This window comes from Triticum urartu, chromosome 3, assembly GCF_003073215.2.
Source record: "Triticum urartu cultivar G1812 chromosome 3, Tu2.1, whole genome shotgun sequence".
Classification (NCBI taxonomy): domain Eukaryota; kingdom Viridiplantae; phylum Streptophyta; class Magnoliopsida; order Poales; family Poaceae; genus Triticum; species Triticum urartu.
In genome coordinates, this window is record NC_053024.1 from 118,828,520 (window position 1) to 118,852,237 (window position 23,718).

A 23,718-nucleotide genomic window follows, 5' to 3' on the forward strand; every position below is an offset into this window, starting at 1 on the left:
CGCGAGGTGTGGCTTGCATAGATATCTCCGCTCCTCGTGAGCCAGCCTGGGGAGGCCGCCCCACGCGGAGGTCTTGAGTTGTTGACGTTTAAGCTGGGTCGTACAAGGCCGTTGATGAAGCCACGCAGTGGGACGCGGGCAGACAAGCCTGGGTACCCCCATTCCCAGAACGCTGACACCCTCTTGGGGCGTCGTCGTGGAGCTCAAGTACCCTTTGGTCACGTATCATCGTCATCAGCCGGCGAGCTCGGATCCTAACTCAACGCTCCTTGGGCTCTAACTAGGGGTGGCCCCGACGGTGTCCTATCTTTTACACGTGGCGTCGTTGCCATCGCGCTCGATCCTCGTTGTTTGCAGGCAGGTTCGGCGCTCCACGGATCGGAGCGAGATGGGAGGGGGCCATATCCGGCGACTTCTTGGTGTGTGTGTTGCATCGATATCCGATGGTTTCTCATGGAGGCGTGGTGTCTCTTCTAGGTAGTAGCCTCGGTGTTTCTTGGTGGGGTGTAGATGCTCTTGTATTTTTGTTTTATCTTTAATCCGCTTTGTAGAGATTTTTCTCATCTTGTATCGGTTCTATCGTGTTGCTTTATATATAAAGCGCGACGAGAGTCTTTTTCCGTATGTGAAGTAAGAGCCTATGATATTGCAGAAGCTCTTAGTATGTATGTTCGTCGCACTAGCAGTAAAACAATTCAGTAAGAGTGGTTGGCTTAAGGGAAAGAGCATGTACGTTCATAATATAATTCAGTACAGAGGTCTCGAGCGTTCTAAAATCTCACAGAAATTCCAAGATAGTATTATCACACCTTCAGAAATCACAGCGAAAATCATCTCAGAAACCACCAACCGATGCTTCTACTGTCTACGTGTGTCCCCTCTCCCCCGCTTGCCAGTCTCGATCCTCAAGACTCGAACGATGACGGCCAAGTGCTCGAATCCGTCGACGTGGAAGCACGGCCGCCGCGGCCCGCGGCCACCCTGAGCCGCAGCCGAGCCGTATTTATCCCACCACCACCCAATCAATCGCCAGAGGCACGCACGCACGCACCCGAGCCCCACAAACCCAATCCCCCACTACACTCCCCACCGAGAACCATGGCGCGGCGGAGCGGCATGCTCCTCCTGCTCGCCGCGGCCGCCCTGCTCGCCGCCGGCGCGGGCGCCGCCGTGCCGCCGTCGTGCGAGCGCATCGAGTGCCCGGCGTACGACGTGGTGGACAGCGCCAACGGGTTCGAGATCCGGCGGTACAAGGACGCGATGTGGGTCTCCACCGCGCCCATCGAGGACATCTCGCTCGTCGACGCCACCCGCTCCGGCTTCCTCCAGTAAGCACGCCGCTCCCTTCGCCATTGCCAAGCAGTAGTGCCACTGACTGAAGCTATCTTCTTGGGCTTGACGTGGGCCTAAACAAATGGGCCTGAGAGAGCAATAACGGGCTTCGCTTGTTTGTATGGGCCAGGCTTTTCAAGTACATCCAGGGGAAGAACGCGTACAACGAGACGATCGAGATGACGGCGCCGGTGCTGACGCGGGTGGCGCCCAGCGACGGGCCCTTCTGCGTCTCCTCCTTCGTGGTCAGCTTCTACGTGCCGGCCAAGAACCAGGCGGACCCGCCGCCGGCCGAGGGCCTGCGCGTGCAGAGGTGGGCCGGGGCGAGGTACGCGGCCGTGCGCCGGTTCGGCGGCTTCGTAGCCGACGCCGACGTCGGCAAGCAGGCCGCGCTGCTCGAGGCCAGCCTGCAGGGGACCAGGTGGGCCGCGCCCGTGTCCGACGGCCGCAAGGCCGACCCGGCGTCCGAGTACACCGTGGCGCAGTACAACTCGCCGTTCGAGTTCAGCGGCAGGGTGAACGAGATATGGATGCTCTTCGACACCATGGCCGCGTCCGACATGTAACTGTGCAAGCTAGCCGCTTGTTAGACTAAACCAGTGAGCTCGTATATATAAGAGTGTCTTGTCTTTTAAGCTTCTATGTAAGCCGACGAATAATGGTAGCGTATAAACTTGCGAGCAATAAAGTGCCTTTTCTTGGTGCAACAAACTGTTTGCCATTTTGGCGGCCGGCCCGTTGCTTTCGTTCGCATTTGAGAAGATTGTTCCGATGATACGCTTCCTATGAATGTCCCCGGCTATCACACTGGCGCTGCTTCCTATCTGGACTAGACTTGCCTACTCTCTCCCCGTGTGCCCATCCGTATTCCCGCATATGTAGCTTGATTTGATTGGAATAAATAAGACCTGGTCCCATCCCCTTAAAATCAGGGGGGAGATGATTAGATTAGAAAAGAAAAAGGAAAAAGACAGCCGTAGGATAAAGTGGGAGCACGGATGGGAGCATGGGGAAGGAGCAGGCAAGCCGGATCCTTCCTATTTGCTGCTCACGTGCGGCATGTTGGACCACGGCACGGCAGGTGGTTTTTTACTCCGTAACGGACGTGCGGCATGCACGAGGACGCCGGATCGCCTCTTCCCGTGTGACCCGATCACTCAGCTCCAAAAGTGGAAACAAACCGGGGGGCACGTACGTACGCCAGCCACTCCGCCGATCCGCCCGGGCGGCATGGCGTGGGTGCGCGTGCGGAGGCCCCCGCTGCTGCAGTCCAAGCTGCTCTGCCTCTCGCTGCTCTACCTCCTCACCACGCTCCCGCTCGCGCTCTACGTCTCCTTCTCCGACCCCTCGCGCTGCCTGTCCCTCCACCGCCTCCTCCTCCGCCCCGCCCGCCGCTCCCCTCCGCCGCCGACGCCGCTCTTCGAGTACCCGCGCGGCTACGGCGCGCACAAGCACGCCCTCCCCGTCCCGCGCGCGCTCTGCTCCGACCCGGCCGTCTTCTCAGGTCCCGGCCTCCGTCGCCCGCGGAGATCATTGCCGCTTTTCAGAGGACCCGATCGTTCGCTGCCTTTCTGACCCGCAAATTTCGTTCTTCGAGCAGATTATAACACTGTTCTGCAAGAGATCAATGGCCTCGGCCGCAACCTCTCGGCGGCTCATCGTCGTGCATCCCCTGCGTTGCGGTACCAGAACGGCAGGAGGGACTCGTTTGCGGGGAATTTGTCCATGGAGGAACGAAGATCGTTCTTCAGTAACACGGACAGCGCGGTGGAAATCCCATGTGGATTCTTCAAGGAATTCCCCCTCGCACAAGCCGGTGAGGTTTTTTTGTCCTCATTTCGTATTTTGCATGTAAAAGAAATTCGCTCTAGTGTAATCACGTCAACTTTTACCTAAAAAGATGCAACTAGACAAAATATTAATTAATGAGGAAAGAGCAATAACCAAAATGTGGCTCTTCTCTCATAAAATGTTGTTAAATCATAAGATACCCCAGTAAAGATGCTAGTGAATGGAAAATTGTACACCTAAAGTACATATTTAATGCATATTATAAGTTAGTACTCCACTACTGTACAAAGTCTTTGGCAGATTGTACTGCTTGAAAACATACTTGGTCCATATTATGATAAAATGTACAGTGTATAGAGATTTTGTGGCAAGTCAAAAAATTGTAGATTTTGACAATGCTTATAGAAACCTCAACATCTATAATTTTTTTAAACTTGGTTAAGCGTTACAAGGTTTAAGGGCTTAGACTTGTTACCATGCTCTTCTTTGACGTCGATGGTTTCAGACAGATTGGCCATGGAGGGCTGCCGAGGGGTCGTGGTCGCCTCGGCGATCCTGAACGACCACGACAAGATCCGGCAGCCGAAGGGGCTCGGCTCCCATACGGTCAAGGCGGCGTGCTTCTTCATGTTCATCGACGACCGTACCCACCGGGTCCTGGCGAGCCACGGCATCCTCAAAGACGAGCACGCCGCGTCGGCCAGCGCGGTCGTCGGCGCATGGCGCGTGGTGACGCTGCAGCAGGAGCAGCTCCCCTACGAGGACCCCGCCATGAACGGCGTCGTGGTGAAGCACCTGCTGCACCGGCTGTTCCCGAACGCCAGGTTCAGCGTGTGGGTGGACGCCAAGATGCAGCTCACGGTGGACCCGCTGCTGCTGGTGCACTCGCTCCTCCTCGGCAAGGGCGTGGACATGGCGGTCTCCAGGCACCCGTTCAACCTCCACGCCATGGAGGAGGCGATCGCCACGGCGCGGTGGCGCAAGTGGCGCGACGTGGACGCCGTCAGGGCGCAGATGGAGGCCTACTGCGGCAACGGCCTGCAGCCATGGTCCCCGGGCAAGCTCCCATATCCTTCAGGTATCCACTCAAGAAGAATTGCTCGCGTGCCCGCATTCTGATTCGATTCTGATTCGTTTGACGCCGTGCAGATGTGCCGGACACGGCGATCATCATGAGGAGGCACGGCTCGGCGAGCGACCTCTTCTCCTGCCTGCTCTTCAACGAGCTTGAGGCGTTCAACCCGCGGGACCAGCTGGCCTTCGCCTACGTGCGGGACCAGATGAGCCCCAGGGTGAGCATCAACATGTTCGAGGTGGAGGTGCTGGAGCACATCAGCGTCGAGTACCGGCACAACCTGAAGCGCGACAATGGCGGCGGAGGAGGAGGGGTCTCCAGGATGGCGTCATCGCGGGACATCGCCGGGAGCAGCTGCGAGGGGTACCTCATGAAGATGTGGGGGGAGCCTTCTGAATAAAAACAAGGTCTATGAAAATGTAGCATTTCATCCATTCATTTGCTCTGAAGATGGGCTTCCATTAAGGGCAGATATACAGCAGGGAAACTTTTGGTAACACAAAGTACCACACAGACTAGTGTGTAGAATATATGCATATGTAGCATTTCATACTTCCTGTAGGGTCTGAAGATTGCACTGTTGGTCAATATGACAGAGGGGAAACTTGGTAAACACAAGCACACAAAGAGATAAGACTTCATGATTACATGAACTCACGGACACTGAATCAACTACACGCGCAACTACGCTGGCAAGGCACAAAGATGCATCACAAGAGTGGTCAGCACTCAACACAAACATTTGCCTTCAGGCTTCAGGCAAGCAAGACACAAAGATTCTTCAGAAGAAATGTCAGTAGTGCACGCATCAGGTGGTCAGGTGCTGGACTCCGTTGTTCCCTTGGCCAGCTCGTACTTGTTCTTGAATTCTTTCCAGGCGTCCATGGCATTCTTGGACATCTTCTCAATGTCGTCGGCGGTGGCCGTCTCCGGGGATAGCATGGTCTCCACCGCCATCATCATGTTCACCACAGCCTGCACAAACACAGAGTTGAGCACACGAGAAATTGATCACATGTAGGCTAGGCAGGATGTATTAGCAGCGGATCTGCTAATTTACATCTGGATGAAAACAATTCGCTTTCATCCGTTTTCTGTGCCGTGCGATTTGTGCGCTGAGATTCGTGTGTTTGACCTGTTATTTGTCTCGTTTCTCTTATCGGGCCCGTGTGGTTGATCCGTTATTTTTCCCATCGCAACACCCGCGTGTCTGTGCCACCCTCTTCCTCCCAGACCCTTTGTCATTTCAATTCAAACACGCAACCCCGAACAGAGTCGAGCGAGAGAGAGATAGCCATGGCGACTGCTGTGGGATTGAGGATGGCGTTCTCTTCTCCTCTCGCTCTCCCCTTTCCTGGGGCGTCGCCGCCCCGCGGCCCTCCCTCGTCGGCGTCCCTGTCTCGTGCGGTTCCCCTCTCCCTCTCCCCTCCCCCGAGGTCTCCTCCGGGCTCCTCGCCGGCGGCGAGTCCAACCCCCTCCCTCTCCTCGGCTCCCCCCCCAGTGCTGCGGTCCTGGCTGCGCCCCGGGCCAACAGGTTTTGGGCGCTCGACTCGGATGACTCCGGCTCGGATTCTGAGGTTCTTCCCCCTCCTTCCCGTCCGGCTCTGGTGGGTGGGTCATCGGCTGCTCTGGCGGTGGGTCGCCGGCGTAAGTTTGCTCCGGGTGGTAGGGGGCGGTCAGTCGGGTTGGGTGTGGATGCGGATGGTTGGTGCCGCGTCGCACGTGGTCGCCGGCGCGCTGCCTCCTGGTCCTTGGATGATTCCCTGGTGGGCCCTAGGGTGGCAATGGTGGTGTCGCCGGCGTCTTCCCCTCCGGCGGCTGCCCTCCCTGGCTCGTCTTAGGCTGTGGTCCCCGCTCCCTCGGCGGCGGCGCCGCCCGTGCCAACCCTAGATCTGGGGTCGGGGCTGGCGCTGGTGCCCCGGGTTGGGTCGCGGGCTCCTTTGGGTGCTGTTGGGCCGGGTGGGCCTGTTTCGGTCCCCTTGTTGGCTTCTTCTGTTGATTTCCCCCCTCCTGTCGTTGGCTCCTGGGCCGAGGTTGGCCCAGATTCAGCCCATTCCTCCCCCGGCCCCCCTTGGTGAGCTCGGCCTGGCTAGCTCTGGCTATATTTGGGTTCGGAAGGGTGCGGTTCCCCCTTTTCTAGGGTTTCCTGCCTCCTCCTCTGACTTGCGCCGGTGCCGTCTCCCTATCCGCTGTTTCGTCAGATCTACTCCTCCACCCCCCTCCTCCTTCCCTTCGCGACGGTGGCCGCGATGGACCGCTCCCCCGGGTCCTCCAGTGAGGCGGTCTCCGGCCACAAGCGGGGGCGTGATGGCTCTGGCGACGCCGCCGCGGATCTGGAGTATGAGGCTTCGCTCCGTGCCAAGCTCCATGCCTCGCTCGCTCCGGGTGCGGGGGCTTCGGTGGAGGCGGCCGGTGCGTCCCCTCGTGCTTCTGGATCTGGGCCGGCGGTCCCTCCGCCTCCCGTGTCTGGTGCTCCGGTGGCTGCGGTCGATCCTTGGGAGCAGGCGGCGCTGGGGAGTCGGGCGGGCTCCTCGGGGCCTTCCTCGTCTCCCCCCTCGCTTGTCCCCCAGGGTGGCGGGCCGCCGCGGGCGCCGACTGGTGGCGGACCGTCTCGCTTCGTTCCCCGTGGTGCGTCGGGGGCCCCGGCCCGCCGCCCTTTCGGCGCTGCTGCGGGGCGTGGCGCCGGTGCTGGTGCTGGTTTCCCTAGTGATGGGATTCTCCCTCCTCCTCCCCCTCGAGGCCCTGGCCGCAATCCCCCTCATTCCCAGGTCTCCAACCCTATCCTCACTTGCTTTGCGTGTCATCGTCCTGGCCATTTCCAGTCCCGCTGTGAAAATCCCCCGTTTTGCCTCATCTGTAGGGAGGACGGCCACCTCACGGTGGACTGTCATAGCCGTGTCAAACCTCTTTCCTTCGTTCACTATGGGATCGGCCTCCCTGGCTGTTCTTTCTTTGCCCTTGATAAGGAGGTTCCTGTAGTTGCTCCCAACCCCTCGCTTTCCAGTGTTGGTGTCATATCTGTTCAGGACAAGCGCATCTCCCCCCAGGCCCTTCTTGATGAACTTCAACTGTGGGACGAGGGCGGGTGGGATTGGTAGATCCGCCAGTTATCTGATTTTGAGTTTGCTGCTACATTTCCCTCTAAAGAGAGCCTCCGCATGATATCCTCATGTACCAGTTTCACGCTCCCTCTGAATCAACTTGTGGTATCGGTCAAGGCCGCCTCCAATGGATCAAAGGCCATTGCTTCTCTTTCTGATGTTTGGGTGCTTGTGGATGACGTGCCTTCTAACATGCGCACTTCGGCCTTCCTGATGGCTTTTGGAGTGCTCCTAGGGAAACCCATTGAGGTTGATCAAGACTCGCTGTCTGTTCTTGGACCAGTCCGTCTTCGGGTCTGGTGTGTTGACCCTATCTGCATTCATGGCTATGTTGACGTTTTCCCGGCGGCGGGTGGATTTCGGCTTCGGGTCCGGGTGGAGGGTGTTCCTGGCCCTGCTTCTCCTCCTCCTCCCCCTCCCCCCGGCCTCCGGCAACGATGACAAGAGTAAGGATGGTGTTGGGGGCCATGATGACTCGATGCATGGCACGGATCCTCGCTTTACCCAGTCCGAGTGGGATGGGATGTCCCTTGAAGAACAAGATCTGATGAAAGATTGTGCTCCGGCGGGCGGTGGGATCCAGGGTTCCTTGCCAGGATTGGGTGGTGGGGCTGCGGCTTATGGTGGGACGAAGGGCACCCCGCGTTTGGCGGCGTGTTCTAATCTTCCCACTCGCCCCACCTCCCCTTCGCTGTCTGGCATTGAAGATCTACCCCCGGCTGGCCCGTCGGCGTCCAAGAAGAGGAAGAAATCGTCGGTGAAGAAGTTCTCTGCGATGAGCAGGGCGTCTGGGGATTCCAGGCAGTCCGAGGCTGGGCTTTGCCGCAGGCTGGAGGTGGATTTGGGTGCGGCTTCGGGCCCGTCCTCGGCGGCTGCTTCCCCTGGCCGGGCTCCCCCTGTGCCTGTTCGTTCCCCTGCTTCTACTGCTCGCAAGAGTGGTCGGGTCTCCAACAGCGGCGAGCGTGTGGCTGACCGGGCGGCTCGGCGTGCGGCGGCGCGGGATCTCCCTCCTCCAGGTTCGGGCCCTACTCCGTCTCCTTCCCCTCCTTTGGTTACGTCTCCTGTTAGATTAGTTTTACCTTCTCAGTCTAATGAGCAGTTGTTTAAGATATTAGATGATGTTGGGATTTGTTTAGACTCCAGTTTGGGTTCCCCTTCTTCCTTACTTGATGTGATTAGAGCTAACGAGCTAGCTCAGGCTGACTTTGCGAAAGCCAAGGAGGCTGGGGCTGGTGTGTCCGCCCCTCTGGTTGTGGCCGGGGGGGTAGTGGGGGAGGCTGACAGGTGTCAGGTCTCCTCGGTTCAGAAACGTGGGGCTGGGAAACGCGCTAAACCCTGCAAGGCTCCGTGTAGGTCGAGTCTTAGAATCAAAAATCTTTCCTTCAGATGAAGGCCTTATTTTGGAACATCAGAGGTTTCTGCGCTAGGGGGCGCAGGGACCAACGATTTGGTGCGGTCTGAAAATGTTGATTTTATTGGCCCTGTTGAGACCCTCAAACCCTCCTTCTCCTCGAGTGAACTTTCGGCTATTGCTGGGATAGATAGATTCAGGTGGAATTTTGTGGCCTCTGTTGGTCAGTCGGGTGGCTTTCTTCTGGGCACCAATAATGATATATTTGATTTTGTAGCTTTTGACCATGGTAGGTACTGGGCTAGTACGGTAGTTTCCCATCGTTCCCTCAATTCTCTTCTCGAGTTCATGGTGGTTTACGGCCCGGCAGATCATTCCTTTTCGTACGATTTCTTGGACGAGATTTATAATAAAATTGACTCCTGCCAACTCCCCCTCTTGATTGGGGGTGATTTTAACCTGTTGAGATACCCTTCTGATAAGAGCTCCGCTAATTTCTCTTGGGCTCTGGCTGAGGCCTTCAATGCTTTCATCAGGGATACGACCATTCGTGAAGTCCCTAGGGTTGGGGCCCGCTTCACTTGGACTAACCGTCAAGCTTCCCCCATCCGCTCTGTTCTTGACAGGGTTTTTCTCTGCCCTGGCTGGGATGCCCTTTTCCCTCGGGTTTGTCTGCGTGCCCTGCCCATTGTGGGATCTGATCATGCTCCCCTAATCCTTGACGATGGGTCCGGTCCAATTGGTTGCCAAAGGTTTCAATTCGATGCGTCTTGGCTCTTAGTGGAGGGGTTCCCCACCATGTTGACCCAGAAGATCTCAGCATGTCTTTCATCTCCTCGTCGCTCTTTTGGCCCAATGGATGATTGGCATCATGTTTCCTACTGCCTGCACAAATTCCTCAAAGGTTGGTCTAAGAATCATTTTGCTGAGTTAAGGCGTGACAAAACGAGGCTGGGTGCCCAAATTGGCGATCTTGATATTCGTGCGGACAGTTCTGGTCTCTCTGAGGCCGAATGGCTGCTCCGCTATGGCCTAGAAAAGGCGCTCTTGGATATTCACCGCCAGGAGGAAGTTTATTGGAAACAAAGAGGCAGGATTAACTGGACTCTTAAGGGTGATGCGCCCACAGCTTATTTCTTCGCCATTGCGAATGGTAGACGTCGTAGATGCCTAATTGACAGCCTTCTGATTGATGGTGTTAGGGTTTCGGACCCTTCGGTCATTCTTCGTCATGTGGTCCAATTCTTCTCTAATTTGTTAGCGGCTAAACCTGAGATGGGTTTTTCGCTTGCTCCGGGCTTCTGGCCTCCCCTTGAGCAGTTGTCGAGCGTTGATAATGATCTCCTGCTTATTCCCCCCTCTGAAGAGGAAATATTTGAAACTATTCGGACCGCCAATTCTAATGCGGCTTCAGGCCCTAACGGCTTCTCCATTCCTTTCTTTCAGCATTTCTGGCCTCAGTTAAAATGCCTTATTAAAGCAATCATCCAAGGATTTTGGCTGGGCACCGTTGACATTTCGAGGCTCAATTACGCGGTTCTCACCCTTATCCCTAAAATCAAAGGTGCTGACTTGATTTCGCAATTTCGGCCCATTGCTTTAATTAACAACTTTGCTAAGATGCCAGCTAAGGGCATGGCCACTAGGGTGTCCCCGATAGCTCATCGGGTCATTAGCCCTTTCCAATCTGCTTTCATTAAAGGGAGATTCATCTTGGATGGGGTGCTGTGCCTACATGAGATAATCCATGATCTGCGGATTAAGGGGACCAAGGCTGTGGTCCTTAAGCTTGACTTTGAGAAGGCTTACGACTCGGTGAGTTGGAATTTTCTTCGGCAAGTCCTATTGGCTAAGGGCTTTGAGGGTCCGGTGATGCACCGTTTGATGCAACTTGTTTCTGGTGGGCACACGGCGGTGGTTGTGAATGGCCAAACTAGTGATTTTTTTGCTAATGGTAGGGGACTTAGACAAGGGGACCCGGTGACCCCTCTGCTTTTCAATTTTGTTGCTGATGCTTTATCTCGTATCCTCTCTCGGGCCGCGTTGGCTGGGCATATTTTCCCGGTGAGCTCTCACCTTATCCCTCATGGCATTACTCATCTTCAGTATGCGTATGACACCATCATTATGGTAGAGCTCAATGAGACCAGTCTCACCAATTTGAAATTCCTTCTGCTTTGCTTCGAAGCTCTTTCGGGTCTTAAAATTAACTTTTCCAAGAGCGAGGTCATTGTGACTGGGGTTTCGGATTTGGAAGCGCAACGGGTGGCTCACCTTCTGAACTGTTCCCTTGGGTCTTATCCTCTCAAATATTTAGGAATTCCTATTTCCCCGTTTAAGCTCTTGGCAAAAGATTTTGCACCGGTGGTTGCTAAAGTTGGCAATAGAGTCCTCCCTTGGAGAGGACGATATAACACGCAGGCGGGCAAGGTTGCCCTTACCAACTCATGCCTCTCATCCCTCCCGATGTACCTGATGGGTTTCTACCTTCTGTCCAACGGGATTCACTCTGGTTTTGACAAGCATAGGGGTGCATTTTACTGGAACTCCGCGGACAATAAACGCAAATATAGATTGGTCAGATGGAAAATCATTTGCCGTCCTAAGGACAAGGGGGCTCTTGGCATTATTAATACGAGAGTCATGAACAATTGTCTTTTGATTAAATAGTGGTGGAAGATAATGACACTTGAGGAGCGCCCATTTTGGCTCTCGATTCTTAAAGCTAAATATTTCCCTTCCTCGAGCCCTATGTTCGCCTCTGCTTCTGGCGGGTCTCAATTTTGGCATCAACTGGTTAAAGTTCGGCCGATTTTTCGCTCCCTTGTCAAATTTGTTGTTAGGAATGGTAAGTCCACTCGTTTTTGGCTAGACTGGTGGGTCAGGGACACCACGCTTGCGGCTGCCTTCCCGGCCTTGTTTTCTTATTATGCTGATCCTGAGATCTCTATCTTTGAGCTCTCGGTTCAGGGTTGGGTTTTAGATTTCCGGCGATCTCTTTCCCCTGAAGAGTTGGAAGACTGGCAGCGCCTTACTGCTGGCTTCCCCCTGCTCTCGGAGGAAGAGGATTCCGTGGTTTGGCCCCTCTCATCTTCGGGGCGCTTCTCTGTTAAATCGGCTTATTCTAAGCTTATCTCTGGTGGCCGCTCATTGAAGTTTAAGGATATTTGGTCTGCCCGAATCCCCCCTAAGATTAAAATCTTTCTCTGGCAAGTTGTTCGCCGTAAGCTGCCGGCGGCCAATCAAATTAAGAAGAGGAACGAGCCGGGCACTGATAGGTGCGTGCTTTGTGGGGCACTTGAGAACACTGATCATATTTTCTTTCACTGCTCTTTAGCCAAATTCATGTGGTGTTGCATCAGACTTTGGCTTCATGTTAACTGGACTCCCTACTCCTTTGAGGACCTGAGGCAATATACTAACTCCTTATCAGGGCAGTCCAAGAGGGTCTTCTTAGTGGGCTGGGCTGCGATCGGGTGGTCGCTGTGGATTATTAGGAACAAGTTCACAATTGAACGCATTTTTCCGGCTAACCCTGTCAGCTGCTTATTTAAAGCCAATGTCTTTTTACAGCAGTGGAGATTATTGACTAAGGAAGGGGACCTTCAAGCTTTCGACGACATGTCATCCAAAATGAAATCTACGGCGTCTTCCCTTCTTCGGCGTACTTCAAGGGCAGCTTTCTAATTTCACTGCCAATGTTTTTGGTGATTTGCTGGCCTGCATGCCATGTTAGGCTGGAGGCCTTGTAATGCTACTTATGTTCCCTGGCCGTTAAACTTGTTCTGGGTGTTGGTTCTGCTGGTGTAACTCTGCCTGGTGGCTTTATTTATAAAGTCGGGCTGTTGTCTTTTCTCTAAAAAAAAAGAGATAGCCATGGCGATTTGGAGCTCCGCCTCGCCGCTCGATCCAGTGTCTTGGTGGTGGCTCGTCCGTGCTCTCTGTCGTGTTGCCTCGCTTCCTTCGCCTCCCTTCTGTTCCTGCCATCGGGATCTGCAGCATCTCTCGGCCCCTCACTGACCCGTCCCCATTTCCGCTGCTGGCGATTTTGTTTGTCGGATTCGCCCCCCCCCCCCCCCCCCCCCCCCCCCTCCCTTTTTGTTGTTCCTGTGATCTGTTAGGTTGGGAGTTGGTTTTGTCTGTCAGATCTGATGATTGTATCCATCCCCTGCAGCTTTTTTCCGTGTAGATTTGTTTAGGTTGCGCCGTTTCTGGGATGTGTTTGATTGATCTGCTAAGCACGGTAGCTGCGGTAGCTGGGATGTGCGTCAGTTTGATCTGCTGATCTGTAATTGATTGGTTGTTGGCATTCGAGTTGTTCATGTGAGGCTGGCTTGCTTAGTTGTACGTAGTAGTCTGATGTATTCAGTCAATTCTAACGGATGTATTCTGTTCCCGGGCCTTTAATCCCAAGACTATTTCTCTTCACTGGTATCGTTTAGTGAGTATGTGGTTTACTCTGTAGTTCCTATTTTGGATTTACAGTGATTTACAGTGCAATCCCCATTGTTTTTTAGAGTGATTTTCAGTGTAATTTATACTTGATTTTCATTGTAATCCGTAGTGGATTTCCAGTGTAATTTTCTAGTGCATAGGTAGAATATTTGTAGTGTAAGTCCAAAGCAATTTGTAGTGTAATCCCCGGTTATTTTACAATGTAATTTCAGTGTATTTTGTCAGTGGATCTGCACTGTATTTGCTAGTGGAATAACAGTGTATATGTCCTAATTGTAGTGTATTTTTTGTCAGTGGGGTTGCACTGTATTTGTTAGTGGAATTACAGTGTATTTGTGAGTGATGTACAGTGTAATTTGATAGCTGATTTACAGTGTAATTGCCATGGATTTGCACTGTATACGCTAGTGGAATTACAGTGTAATTCACTTTAATTTTTATAGTGGAATTGCTTTTTGGATTTACAGTGTATTTGTCAGTGAATTTACAGTGTAATTGATAGCTGATTTTATAGTGTAAAAATTCAGTGTAATTTACACTGTTATTGATAGCAGAGGAATTGTGATTGTTCTTGTGATGCATCGCTAGTTTGTAAGTTCTTGTGATGCATCTGATTCCAGTGTATTTTCTTAGAGGATTTAGACTGTAATTATATTTGGATTTACACCTGTAATCTTCATCGGAATTCCAGTGTATTTTTCTTAGTTGGTGAATACAGTGTATTTTTCTTAGTTGGTTTCCACTGTAATTCGCAGGGGATTTCTTCACTGCAATTCTCAGTGGGTTATGTAGTGAAATAAAAGAGATGTAGACTGTAAATGCTATCAATGCATTTCTTCTTTATATTTTAGTTATGTTTTATCCCTTCTGCCATTTCATCCCAGACTTTTTGTCATTTTCTTTGTGTTTGTACATATTTAGGTTATAGATTAAAGTATGGGGAGACTCATGAAGGCTTTTGGTAAGGGTACTTCTGCTGCTTGTGTTGAAGATTGCGATGATTCAGATGGGGATCCTTTTGTCCCCAATGATTTTGCCGAGGATGATCCTTTTCAAGCTTTGGAGGTTATATTTCTAATTTGATTTTTATTTATTTTATTTCTTGCTTGGTAACTTATTTGTTCCGGGTTTTTAGTTCATTCATTTGTTTCATTTGTTAACTGCACAAAGGTCAAATGGATGATCCTGATTTGGAGAAAGCTTTGTATGAGTTCTACGTGTCTCATGTAAGTGTGGTGCTGTAGTTAATGCTTTTGTACCAGTTTCTTCTGTTAATGCTTTTTTGTATCAGTTAATGCATGTTTTTAGTTAATGGATAATTCCTCTTTTTATGTTTTTGCAGAAAGTGAATTGCTTAAAACGGAAGATTACAAATGCTGGAGCTCGCAATGTGATATTTTATTTTTTGTTGTTTATATTTCCTTTTTTTGCATGCAACTTCTCTATGATAGATATGGATATAAGTTTTAGATAACTCCTTTTGTAATCTTCATCATATCTATTTTTTTGTGGAATGGCTATTGATGCACAAGAACCTAGTTCCGTCTAGTTCTAGTTGTTGTTGCTAGATGTATTTTTCTTTTGTTTATTTTAGTGTAATTTATCTTGATTCTTTCTTTTTTTGTGTTTCTTTGTTGTGTTGTAGAAGTGCAAGAGGTCTTCTGATTTTCCTGTAGCAAATACATTCACTAGATACTCTGGCAAGTTGCCCTCCACTATTATTGGTGGCTTGTCTCCTAGCCAAGTAAGTGTTCTACAGAGTTACAGGGCAGATTGCCTTCTCAAATTTGTGAGGACAGAGGTGCCTCTTAGGTTTGTCAAATGGTTAGCATCCAAATTTGATGTTCTTGCTTCAGAGATTCAGATTAGGAGGAAGTTTATCCGATTTCCAAATATTATGTCATCCATGACATCTTATATCTTCCTATTGATGGTGAGCCTATTGTGTCCGATGCTGATGCTGGGCGTGAGTTTATCTTGTCCCATTTCAATGAGACTAGCATCCCACCAGTTTCTTTCTTCCGCAATAAACTCAAATCTGAAGAATTGCCTGATGAAGACATTTTCATCTGCTTCATGTGTATTGCCTTGTCCACTTTCTTGTGTCCAAATTCAAGCCTTTCTCCTAGTCCCAAATATCTCCACTGTATGTTAATTGGTCTTACATAGTAATTTGTAGCGGGTTTACACAGTAATTTACAAAGTAGTTTACACAGTAATTTTAGCACTTCTTACTGTTGGTTAGTGTTCATTTTTGTTGGCTTGTTCAAAAGTGTAATTCTTATAGTGTAATCCTAGGTACATTTACAGTGAATTCTAGGTGGATTTACACTGTAATTCCTACTATATTTACACTGTAATTCTAGGTCGATTTATAGTGTAAATCTAGGTAGAATTACAGTGTAATTCTATGTGGATTTACACTGTAATTCCTACTATATTTACACTGTAATTCTAGGTCGATTTTACAGTGTAAATCTAGGTAGAATTACAGTGAAATTTTAGGTGGATTTACAGTGTAATTCCTACTGGATTTACACTGTAATTCATACGGATTTTCAGTGTTTTTCTTAGTGGATTTAAACTGAAATGCTTAGTTTAGTAGATTTTACAATGGATTCAAGCTGGATTTACGGTGTTTTTAGTAGATCTACAGTGGTATTTTATAGTGTGAATCTTAGTGTAATTTTAGTTGATTTATAGTGTAATTTTAGTGTTTTTTGTCATTTTCATTTTAATTCTGTGTGGTTAGTTTTAGATTAGAGATGGGAAAGTTTTGCCTTATAACGTTGGGTTCTTTTTCTCCTTTCTCGCTACTTTGCCTGTGTGGGTTGAAAAGAGTTGGGGTGTGGACCCATTAACATCTTGATGCGGGTCCATTTAAAAGCTGGACAAAAAGGAACATAAGGGGAAGCGGGACAAGGACACTTGTCATCCTCTAACTGGCGGAAAAATATGAGTGAAAGCCAATTTGTTTTCATTGCCAGTCTTTTTAGTGGATTTACAATGTCATTTTAGTGGATTTTACAGTGTCTTTTCAATTGCAATCTTACACTGTAAGTCTTAGTGGGGCATGGTAGAAATTAGTGTGTATTTTAGTGGGTTTTACACTCAGTTTTCTTGATGATAATATCATTGTAATTTTACCTATTCTTGTCAATGTATTTTTTGTAGGTTGGAAAAGTGCATGTGTGGACCCGTTAGTCTACTTAAAAGGACAAACAGAGGACAAGGGACTATCTATCTGTTCGCTCCAGGTTGGAAAAATGCATGTGTGGAACCGTTAGTCTACTTTAAAGGACAAACAGAGGACAAGGGACGGTGGACAATTGTCATCCTGTAGTTGGATGAAAAATATGGATGAAGGCCAATTGATTTTCATCCGGATGAGCAATAGACAGTCCCATTAGCAGTGGCAAGAAAGCATTTACCAGATGTAAATATGGCCTCGGGTCGCGTTGGTAGCGGCCAGTCAGCTGCTGGCAGACTTCCTTGGCCCTCTGCCATTCTCTCTACGTGACGATTAAACAGTGTGTCAGCACGCAGCAGAGCACACGAACGGAAGAGACGAACTCACCTGATTGATGAGCACATCGGCGAGCAGCAAGCCGAGGTCGAGCTTTCTCTCCGAGTCGCGCGACGCCGCCCACTCCTTCTGCAGCAGGCTCGTCAGCTTCCCCCTGTCGCCGATGTGCTGCGCATGACATCAACACAAGCTCCAACTCATTGGCATGTCATCATGCATTCTAAAGAACAGAGCAATGGTATAGCAGAAGCAGAGAGAGAGAGGGAACCTCCTTGGTGACTTGCTCGAAGACGAGGTCCATGAGCGTGGCGTGCTCCCTGGGCGCGTCCTCGCGCCGGAACCGCGAGTCCGAGAGCGCGCCCACGCTCGTCCTCACCGCCGCCGCCGGGGTGCCGCCCCGCTCCGTTCCGTCCGTGACGGCGTTGAGCGTGTACACCATGGCAGGCTGCACGAGGACGGCGCCGCCGCCGCCGCCGCGCGCTGACCACGAGGCGCCGCCCAGGGCCAGCGCGAGCGCGACGCCGGCGCCCACCCTCAGCGCGGTCCAGGGCAGCGCCGGCTGTCGTCCCTTCGCCGGTGCCAGGTGCAACGGCTCTGTCGCGCTCGCCTGGGCGCGCAGAGCGTGAGGCCACCATCGTCCCGACGTGCCGGCACGGGCCGGGGCGCGGCGGCGCCGCATGCCGGCACCCGCTCCGGTCACCGTGGCGCTGGCGCGCGATGCTGTGCAGAGCGAGGACTCCATGCGCTTGTTAGATCGCTCAGCTCGATGGAGGCGTCTAGTAGCACCATGGCCTGTGCTTGCATGGCGCTTTGCATCTTCTGCTACAGCAAGCAAGGCATCAAGTGCGACCTGCCCTTTTAGTACAGTTAACAGCCAGGTCCTTTTATTTTTTTTATTTTTTAGTAAGGTCCTTTTATTTTCTTTCGAGACGACAAGCTCAGATCTTTTTTATGAAACTAGTAATATCGAGGTTTCCGGATTGAGATCTTCACGGTCTCAAGCAATTACAAACCTTCCATAAGCATAAAGTCAGGCGGAATCGGCACGCGCGTTCTCTTTTGCTAATCCTGGGTGGGATACGGCCTTCAGGATTTGCTCCTTGGACAAGCAAAGAATTATTTCGAGTGACCACGTAACATATGTGGTAAGCAATTTAATCAATTCAAAAATAACTATTTTGAGTGCTCTGTTCTTTTTTTTGTAATAAAGCTAGAGTCGACGTACAACTCGGCCACTTGGGTTCAAGTCTTCATGAATGTGATTCATATTCATTTCGAAATATGTAAGTGGCAACCGTGTGGCAGTTTCTTCCTTTCTCGCATGTCCTCGTGATCTCGTCCTTCCTTTCCCGCGCCTTCCAGATTTGGGGGCAAAAATAATGCTTGAATTGAGATTTGATCTCTGGTCTGCAAGTAATCAACAAAGGGAGCTAACCATCTCGTCTATGACACTTATTGTTGAACAAGCTAAGAAAAAAATTATTTTAACATGTTTTGCCTTCAATGTTTTAGCACTGAAAAGCTTTTGTTTCACCTATCAAACCTGGCACATAAACTTTTCCCGTGGTAAATTCTCCATCACCACCACGATAAATGACGCACCACCAACATGATAACTTTTGTATACCACGCGGTACATTATGTGTAAGTAGTATTGTCATAAGCATTGAAGGCGTGATAACTTTGGTGAAAGCATCGTGGTAACTTTGATCATTGGGAAGAAATTTGTTGAACCCCGGCCCCCGGTAATTTCTGTAAATAGCACGATAACATTCACGACATAGACCTGATAATTTAGATACAAACATCGTGGTAACTTTAACAATTGAGGAAGAAAAATATGAAAATATACCAGATAATTTATGTGTAAATAGATGGTAATATACGCAACACACATCTGACAACTGAGATAGAAACACCATGGTAACTTTGACCATAGGGAAGATTTATTTTAAGATACTCCGGTATCTTCTGTGTAAATAGCATGGTACTATACCTCCCTCCTCTGGTATTTTCATGTGTAAATAGGATGAAAACATATGCGCCGCGATAACTAAACACCATGATAAGTTTTTGACCTGGGGGAGGGATTTTATTGAAACATACCCCTGATAAATTTTGTGCAAATAGCATGATATTTTAAGCACTGCGGGCTTGATAGGTTACCTAGAATCACCATGATAACCTTTTGTCCCGGGGAAAAGTTGTTCAAAACATTTCCGATAATTTTTGTGTGAATAACATGATAATATAAGCACCGCATAACTAATAACTTACAATATAAACAGGATGGTAACTTTTTACCAAAGGAAAACAAGTTGTTAAAAACATGCACTTGCCTCGCGGGGCCTCTTAGATGAACACAACACATGATGTGTCACAGAAAAGCCACATAATGTTTAGTGTCATGAGGAGGCACACGTGCTCGTGGGTTGGCCCAGAAAAATGGCCCACTTTGACCCGCTATAGGCGTGATAAGTTACGCAAAAACATCATGGTAATTTTTGACCTATGGAAAAAGTTACCGAAACACACCCAGGTTTTTAGGTGTAAGTACCATGATAATATACGAACTGTAGACCCGGTAACTCATGTACAATCCCCCATGGTAACTTTGACCAGGGACGAGGTTGATGTACACATACCCTGATAACTTATGTGTAAGTACCACAGTATTTTACACATCGAAGACCTTATAACACAGTGGTAACTTTGAAAGGGGTGTAGTTGTTGAAACATATTACCTGGTAAGTTCTATGTAAATGGCACGGTAACTTACGCAACACAGGCCTGATAACTTGCATGCGAATACCATCGTAACTTTGTCCTGAGGGAAAATCATGGTAATTTTCTGTACTTTCTTTTATAGTAACACAATTGTAAAAAGGGGATCAAAATGATTAGTTTCTTTAGTTTGAGAAACAAGTACTAAGGGTGAGGTTGTTGTGGTGGCGCACTTTGGCGCCAAGAAGGTGTGGGTTTGAATCCCACATGCGCAATATTTCTTTTATCATGTGGTAGACGTGAAGAAGTGGCAATTTTCTCGGGGGTGGGCGTGCGAGATGTGCGGGAGAAGCAGGTTTCTCGGGCGAGCCTGCAGGGTCGTTCGGGAGAAAGTGGGGTCGAAGGAAGGGGATCATGTGGTACTTTAAAGTGAAAGAAGTAGTGGTGTGCCAGTTTTGCTTATATAGCACACATGTGCCAAATATCATAGTCCTATTCATTTTATTTGAAAAGGGTGGCTAGATCTCAGACTTAATCAAGTCTCAATCAAGTGACAAAATATATATAAAAAAGAAGAAACTAAAATAAATTGTTTGCATGGGATCCACATGTAAGATCACACAAATATAGAATTGACTGGGACTTGAGTCTCGATCGACTGACATTTAGCAACCCGATTTCAAAAAGCAATATCTCTGTAGGGGCATCCCTATTGCAGTTCCCCAATTAAAAATAAAAAACTAACAAAACAATGAAAGCAAAAACCTCTTGTTAAAATCAAAGTTACATCAAAGTTTGTCTATGTCAATAGATACTACTATGTTAACATCATTGTATTTATTTCGCATGTTCATGTTCTTCTAAGCCTCGGTGAAGTAATCAACAAATGAAAGCCTATACAACCCGCCCACCAAAGTTTGAACTAAGGACATCTTACCAATTTTTTCTGTGTTGTTGTTTGTTCTATGACACGTCCCCAACGTATCTATAATTTTTGATTGTTCCATGCTATTATATTATCTGTTTTGGATGTTAATGGGCTTTATTTTACACTTTTATATTATTTTTGGGACTAACCTATTAACCGGAGGCCCAGCCCAAATTGTTGTTTTTTTTGCCTATTTCAGGGTTTCGCAGAAAAGGAATATCAAACGAAGTCCAAATGGAATGAAACCTTCGGGAACGTGATTTTCTCAACAAACGTGATCCAGGAGACTTGGAGTGGGCGTCAAGAAACAATCGAGGAGGCCACGAGGCAGGGGGCGCGCCAACCCCCTGGGCGCGCCCTCCACCCTCGTGGGCCCCTCGTTGCTCCACCGACGTACTTCTTCCTCCTATATGTATCCACGTACCCCCCAAACATCAAGGAGCACCACGAAAACATAATTCCACCGCCGCAACCTTCTGTACCCGAGAGATCTCATCTTGGGGCCTTTTCCGGAGCTCCGTCGGAGGGGGCATTGATCACGGAGGGCCTCTACATCAACTCCATGGCCTCTCCGGTGATGTGTGAGTAGTTTATTTCAGACCTTCGGGTCCATAGTTATTAGCTAGTTGGCTTCTTATCTCTTTGGATCTCAATACAAAGTTCTCCTCGATCTTCTTGGAGATCTATTCGATGTAATCTTCTTTTGCGGTGTGTTTGTCGAGATTCGATGAATTGTGGGTTTATGATCAAGTTTATCTATGAACAATATTTGATTCTTCTCTGAATTCTTTTATGTATGATTGGTTTATCTTTGCAAGTCTCTTTGAATTATCAGTTTGTCTTGGCCTACTAGATTGATCTTTCTTGCAATGGGAGAAGTGCTTAGCTTTGGGTTCAATCTTGCGGTGCTCGATCCCAGTGACAGAAAGGGAAACGACACGTATTGTATTGTTGCCATCGAGGATAAAAAGATGGGGTTTATATCATATTGCATGAGTTTATCCCTATACATCATGTCATCTTACTTAAAGCATTACTCTGTTCTTACGAACTTAATACTCTAGATGCATCCTGGATAGCGGACGATGTGTTGAGTGAAGGAAATATGCCCTAGAGGCAATAATAAAGTTATTATTTATTTCCTTATTGACTCTAGTAAACCCTTTGGGTGTTGGTCACATGATGATGTGAACTATGGGTGTTAATCACATGATGATGTGAACTATTGATGTTAAATCACATGGCGATGTGAACTAGATTATTGAGTCTAGTGCAAGTGGGAGACTGAAGGAAATATGCCCTAGAGGCAATAATAAAGTTATTATTTATTTCCTTATTTCATGATAAATGTTTATTATTCATGCTAGAATTGTATTAACCGGAAACATAATACATGTGTGAATACATAGACAAACAGAGTGTCACTAGTATGCCTCTACTAGACTAGCTTGTTAATCAAAGATGGTTATGTTTCCTAGCCATAGACATGAGTTGTCATTTGATTAACAGGATCACATCATTAGGAGAATGATGTGATTGACTTGGCCCATTCCGTTAGCTTAGCACACGATCGTTTAGTATTCTGCTATTGCTTTCTTCATGACTTATACATGTTCCTATGACTATGAGATTATGCAACTCCCATTTACCGGAGGAACACTTTGTGAGCTACCAAACGTCACAACGTAACTGGGTGATTATAAAGGTGCTCTACAGGTGTCTCCGAAGGTACTTGTTGGGTTGGCGTATTTTGAGATTAGGATTTGTCACTCCGATTGTCGGAGAGGTATCTCTGGGCCCACTCGGTAATGCACATCACTATAAGCCTTGCAAGCATTGTAACTAATGAGTTAGTTGCGGGATGATGTATTACAGAACGAGTAAAGAGACTTGCCGGTAACGAGATTAAACTAGGTATTAAGATACCGACGATCGAATCTCGGGCAAGTAACATACCGATGACAAAGGGAACACCGTATGTTGTTATGCGGTCTGACCGATAAAGATCTTCGTAGAATATGTAGGAGCCAATATGGGCATCCAGGTCCCGCTATTGGTTATTGACCAGAGAGGTGTCTCGGTCATGTCTACATAGTTCTCGAACCTGTAGGGTCCGCACGCTTAACGTTCGTTGACGATATAGTACTATATGAGTTATGTATGTTGGTGACCGAATGTTGTTCGGAGTCCGGGATGAGATCACGGACATGACGAGGAACTCCAGAATGGTCTGTAGATAAAGTTTGATATATGGGATAATAGTGATTGGTCACCAGAAGGGTTCCGGAATTCACCGGAAGGGGTTCCGGATGTTTCTCGAAATGTTTGGGTACGAGAACACTTTATTTGGGCCAAAGGGGAAAGCCCACAAGGTTTATGGAAAGCGCAAAAGGAAGTTTTGCGGAGTCCAGGGGCCAGACGCCAGGGTCCCTGGCGTCTGGGTCCAGACGCCGGGAACCCTGGCGTCTGGCCCTGGAGTCCGAGAAGGACTCTTGCCTTTCAGGTGAAACCGACTTTGTGGAGGCTTTTACTCCAAGTTTTTACCCCAAGGCTCAACATATAAATAGAGGGGTAGGGCTAGCATCCAAGACACATCAAGAAACACCTAGTTGTGTGCCGGCTACCCCGTCCCCTCTAGTTTATCCTTGGTCATAGTTTTGATTGTGCTTAGGCGAAGCCCTGCGGAGATTGTTCTTCACCAACACCGTCACCACGCCGTCGTGCTGCCGGAACTCATCTACTACTTCGCCCCTCTTGCTGGATCGAGAAGGCGAGGACGTCACCGAGCCGAACGTGTGCAGAACTCGGAGGTGCCGTGCTTTCGGTACTTGGATCGGTCGGATCGTGAAGACGTACGACTACATCAACCGCATTGATACAACGCTTCCGCGAATGGTCTACGAGGGTACGTAGACAACACTCTCCCCTCTCGTTGCTATGCATCACCATGATCCTGTGTGTGCGTAGGAATTTTTTTGAAATTACTACGCTCCCCAACAGTGGCATCCGAGCCAGGTTTTATGCGTAGATGTCATATGCACGAGTAGAACACAAGTGAGTTATGGGTGATACAAGTCATACTGCTTACCAGCATGTCATACTTTGGTTCGGCGGTATTGTTGGATGAAGCGGCCCGGACCGACATTACGCGTACGCTTACGCGAGACTGGTTCTAGCGACGTGCTTTGCACACAGGTGGCTGGCGGGTGTCAGTTTCTCCAATTTTAGTTGAACCGAGTGTGGCTAGGCCCGGTCCTTGAGAAGGTTAAAACAACACTAACTTGACGAACTATCATTGTGGTTTTGATGCATAGGTAATAACGGCTTTTGCTCAGCCCGTAGCAGCCACGTAAAACTTGCAACAACAAAGTAGAGGATGTCTAACTTGTTTTTGCAGGGCATGTTGTGATGTGATATGGTTAAGGCATGATGCTA

At 49.1% G+C, this 23,718-nt stretch overlaps 3 protein-coding genes across 3 annotated transcripts; 2 read left to right on the forward strand and 1 right to left on the reverse strand.

Annotated features, from left to right (window-relative positions):
- Positions 1-1,098: 1,098 nt before the first annotated feature.
- Positions 1,099-2,039, forward strand: LOC125543225 (heme-binding protein 2-like). The gene is made up of 2 exons (XM_048706493.1): positions 1,099-1,328; positions 1,463-2,039. Exons 1-2 carry the CDS (start codon positions 1,099-1,101, stop codon positions 1,896-1,898), a joined length of 666 nt encoding a protein of 221 aa, XP_048562450.1. The 3' UTR covers positions 1,899-2,039.
- A 143-nt stretch (positions 2,040-2,182) lies between these two features.
- Positions 2,183-4,599, forward strand: LOC125543223 (probable hexosyltransferase MUCI70). The gene is made up of 4 exons (XM_048706491.1): positions 2,183-2,836; positions 2,933-3,148; positions 3,629-4,201; positions 4,273-4,599. The coding sequence occupies exons 1-4, from the start codon at positions 2,272-2,274 to the stop codon at positions 4,596-4,598; spliced, it is 1,680 nt and encodes a 559-aa protein (XP_048562448.1). The 5' UTR covers positions 2,183-2,271; the 3' UTR covers position 4,599.
- Positions 4,600-4,728: 129 nt separating this feature from the next.
- On the reverse strand, positions 4,729-17,808 carry LOC125543224. The gene is made up of 4 exons (XM_048706492.1): positions 16,900-17,808; positions 16,683-16,799; positions 16,537-16,617; positions 4,729-5,173 (listed from the first exon to the last, which is right to left on the reverse strand). The coding sequence occupies exons 1-4, from the start codon at positions 17,371-17,373 to the stop codon at positions 5,015-5,017; spliced, it is 831 nt and encodes a 276-aa protein (XP_048562449.1). The 5' UTR covers positions 17,374-17,808; the 3' UTR covers positions 4,729-5,014.
- Between the last annotated feature and the right edge of the window lie 5,910 nt (positions 17,809-23,718).

What these genes read in the sequence shown, in the direction of transcription:
- LOC125543225 (XM_048706493.1), top strand. Translation starts at nt 1,099, where the DNA reads ATGGCGCGGCGGAGCGGCATGCTCCTCCTGCTCGCCGCGGCCGCCCTG. An exon ending in ACCCGCTCCGGCTTCCTCCA is followed by an intron (nt 1,329 to 1,462) that starts GTAAGCACGCCG and finishes TGTATGGGCCAG; the next exon opens with GCTTTTCAAGTACATCCAGG.
- LOC125543223 (XM_048706491.1), top strand. Translation starts at nt 2,272, where the DNA reads ATGATTAGATTAGAAAAGAAAAAGGAAAAAGACAGCCGTAGGATAAAG. An exon ending in ATTCCCCCTCGCACAAGCCG is followed by an intron (nt 3,149 to 3,628) that starts GTGAGGTTTTTT and finishes CGATGGTTTCAG; the next exon opens with ACAGATTGGCCATGGAGGGC. An exon ending in CAAGCTCCCATATCCTTCAG is followed by an intron (nt 4,202 to 4,272) that starts GTATCCACTCAA and finishes GACGCCGTGCAG; the next exon opens with ATGTGCCGGACACGGCGATC.
- LOC125543224 (XM_048706492.1), bottom strand. Translation starts at nt 17,373, where the DNA reads ATGGAGTCCTCGCTCTGCACAGCATCGCGCGCCAGCGCCACGGTGACC. An exon ending in TCGAGCAAGTCACCAAGGAG is followed by an intron (nt 16,800 to 16,899) that starts GTTCCCTCTCTC and finishes TGTCATGCGCAG; the next exon opens with CACATCGGCGACAGGGGGAA. An exon ending in CGAGGCCATATTTACATCTG is followed by an intron (nt 5,174 to 16,536) that starts GTAAATGCTTTC and finishes GTGTTTGTGCAG; the next exon opens with GCTGTGGTGAACATGATGAT.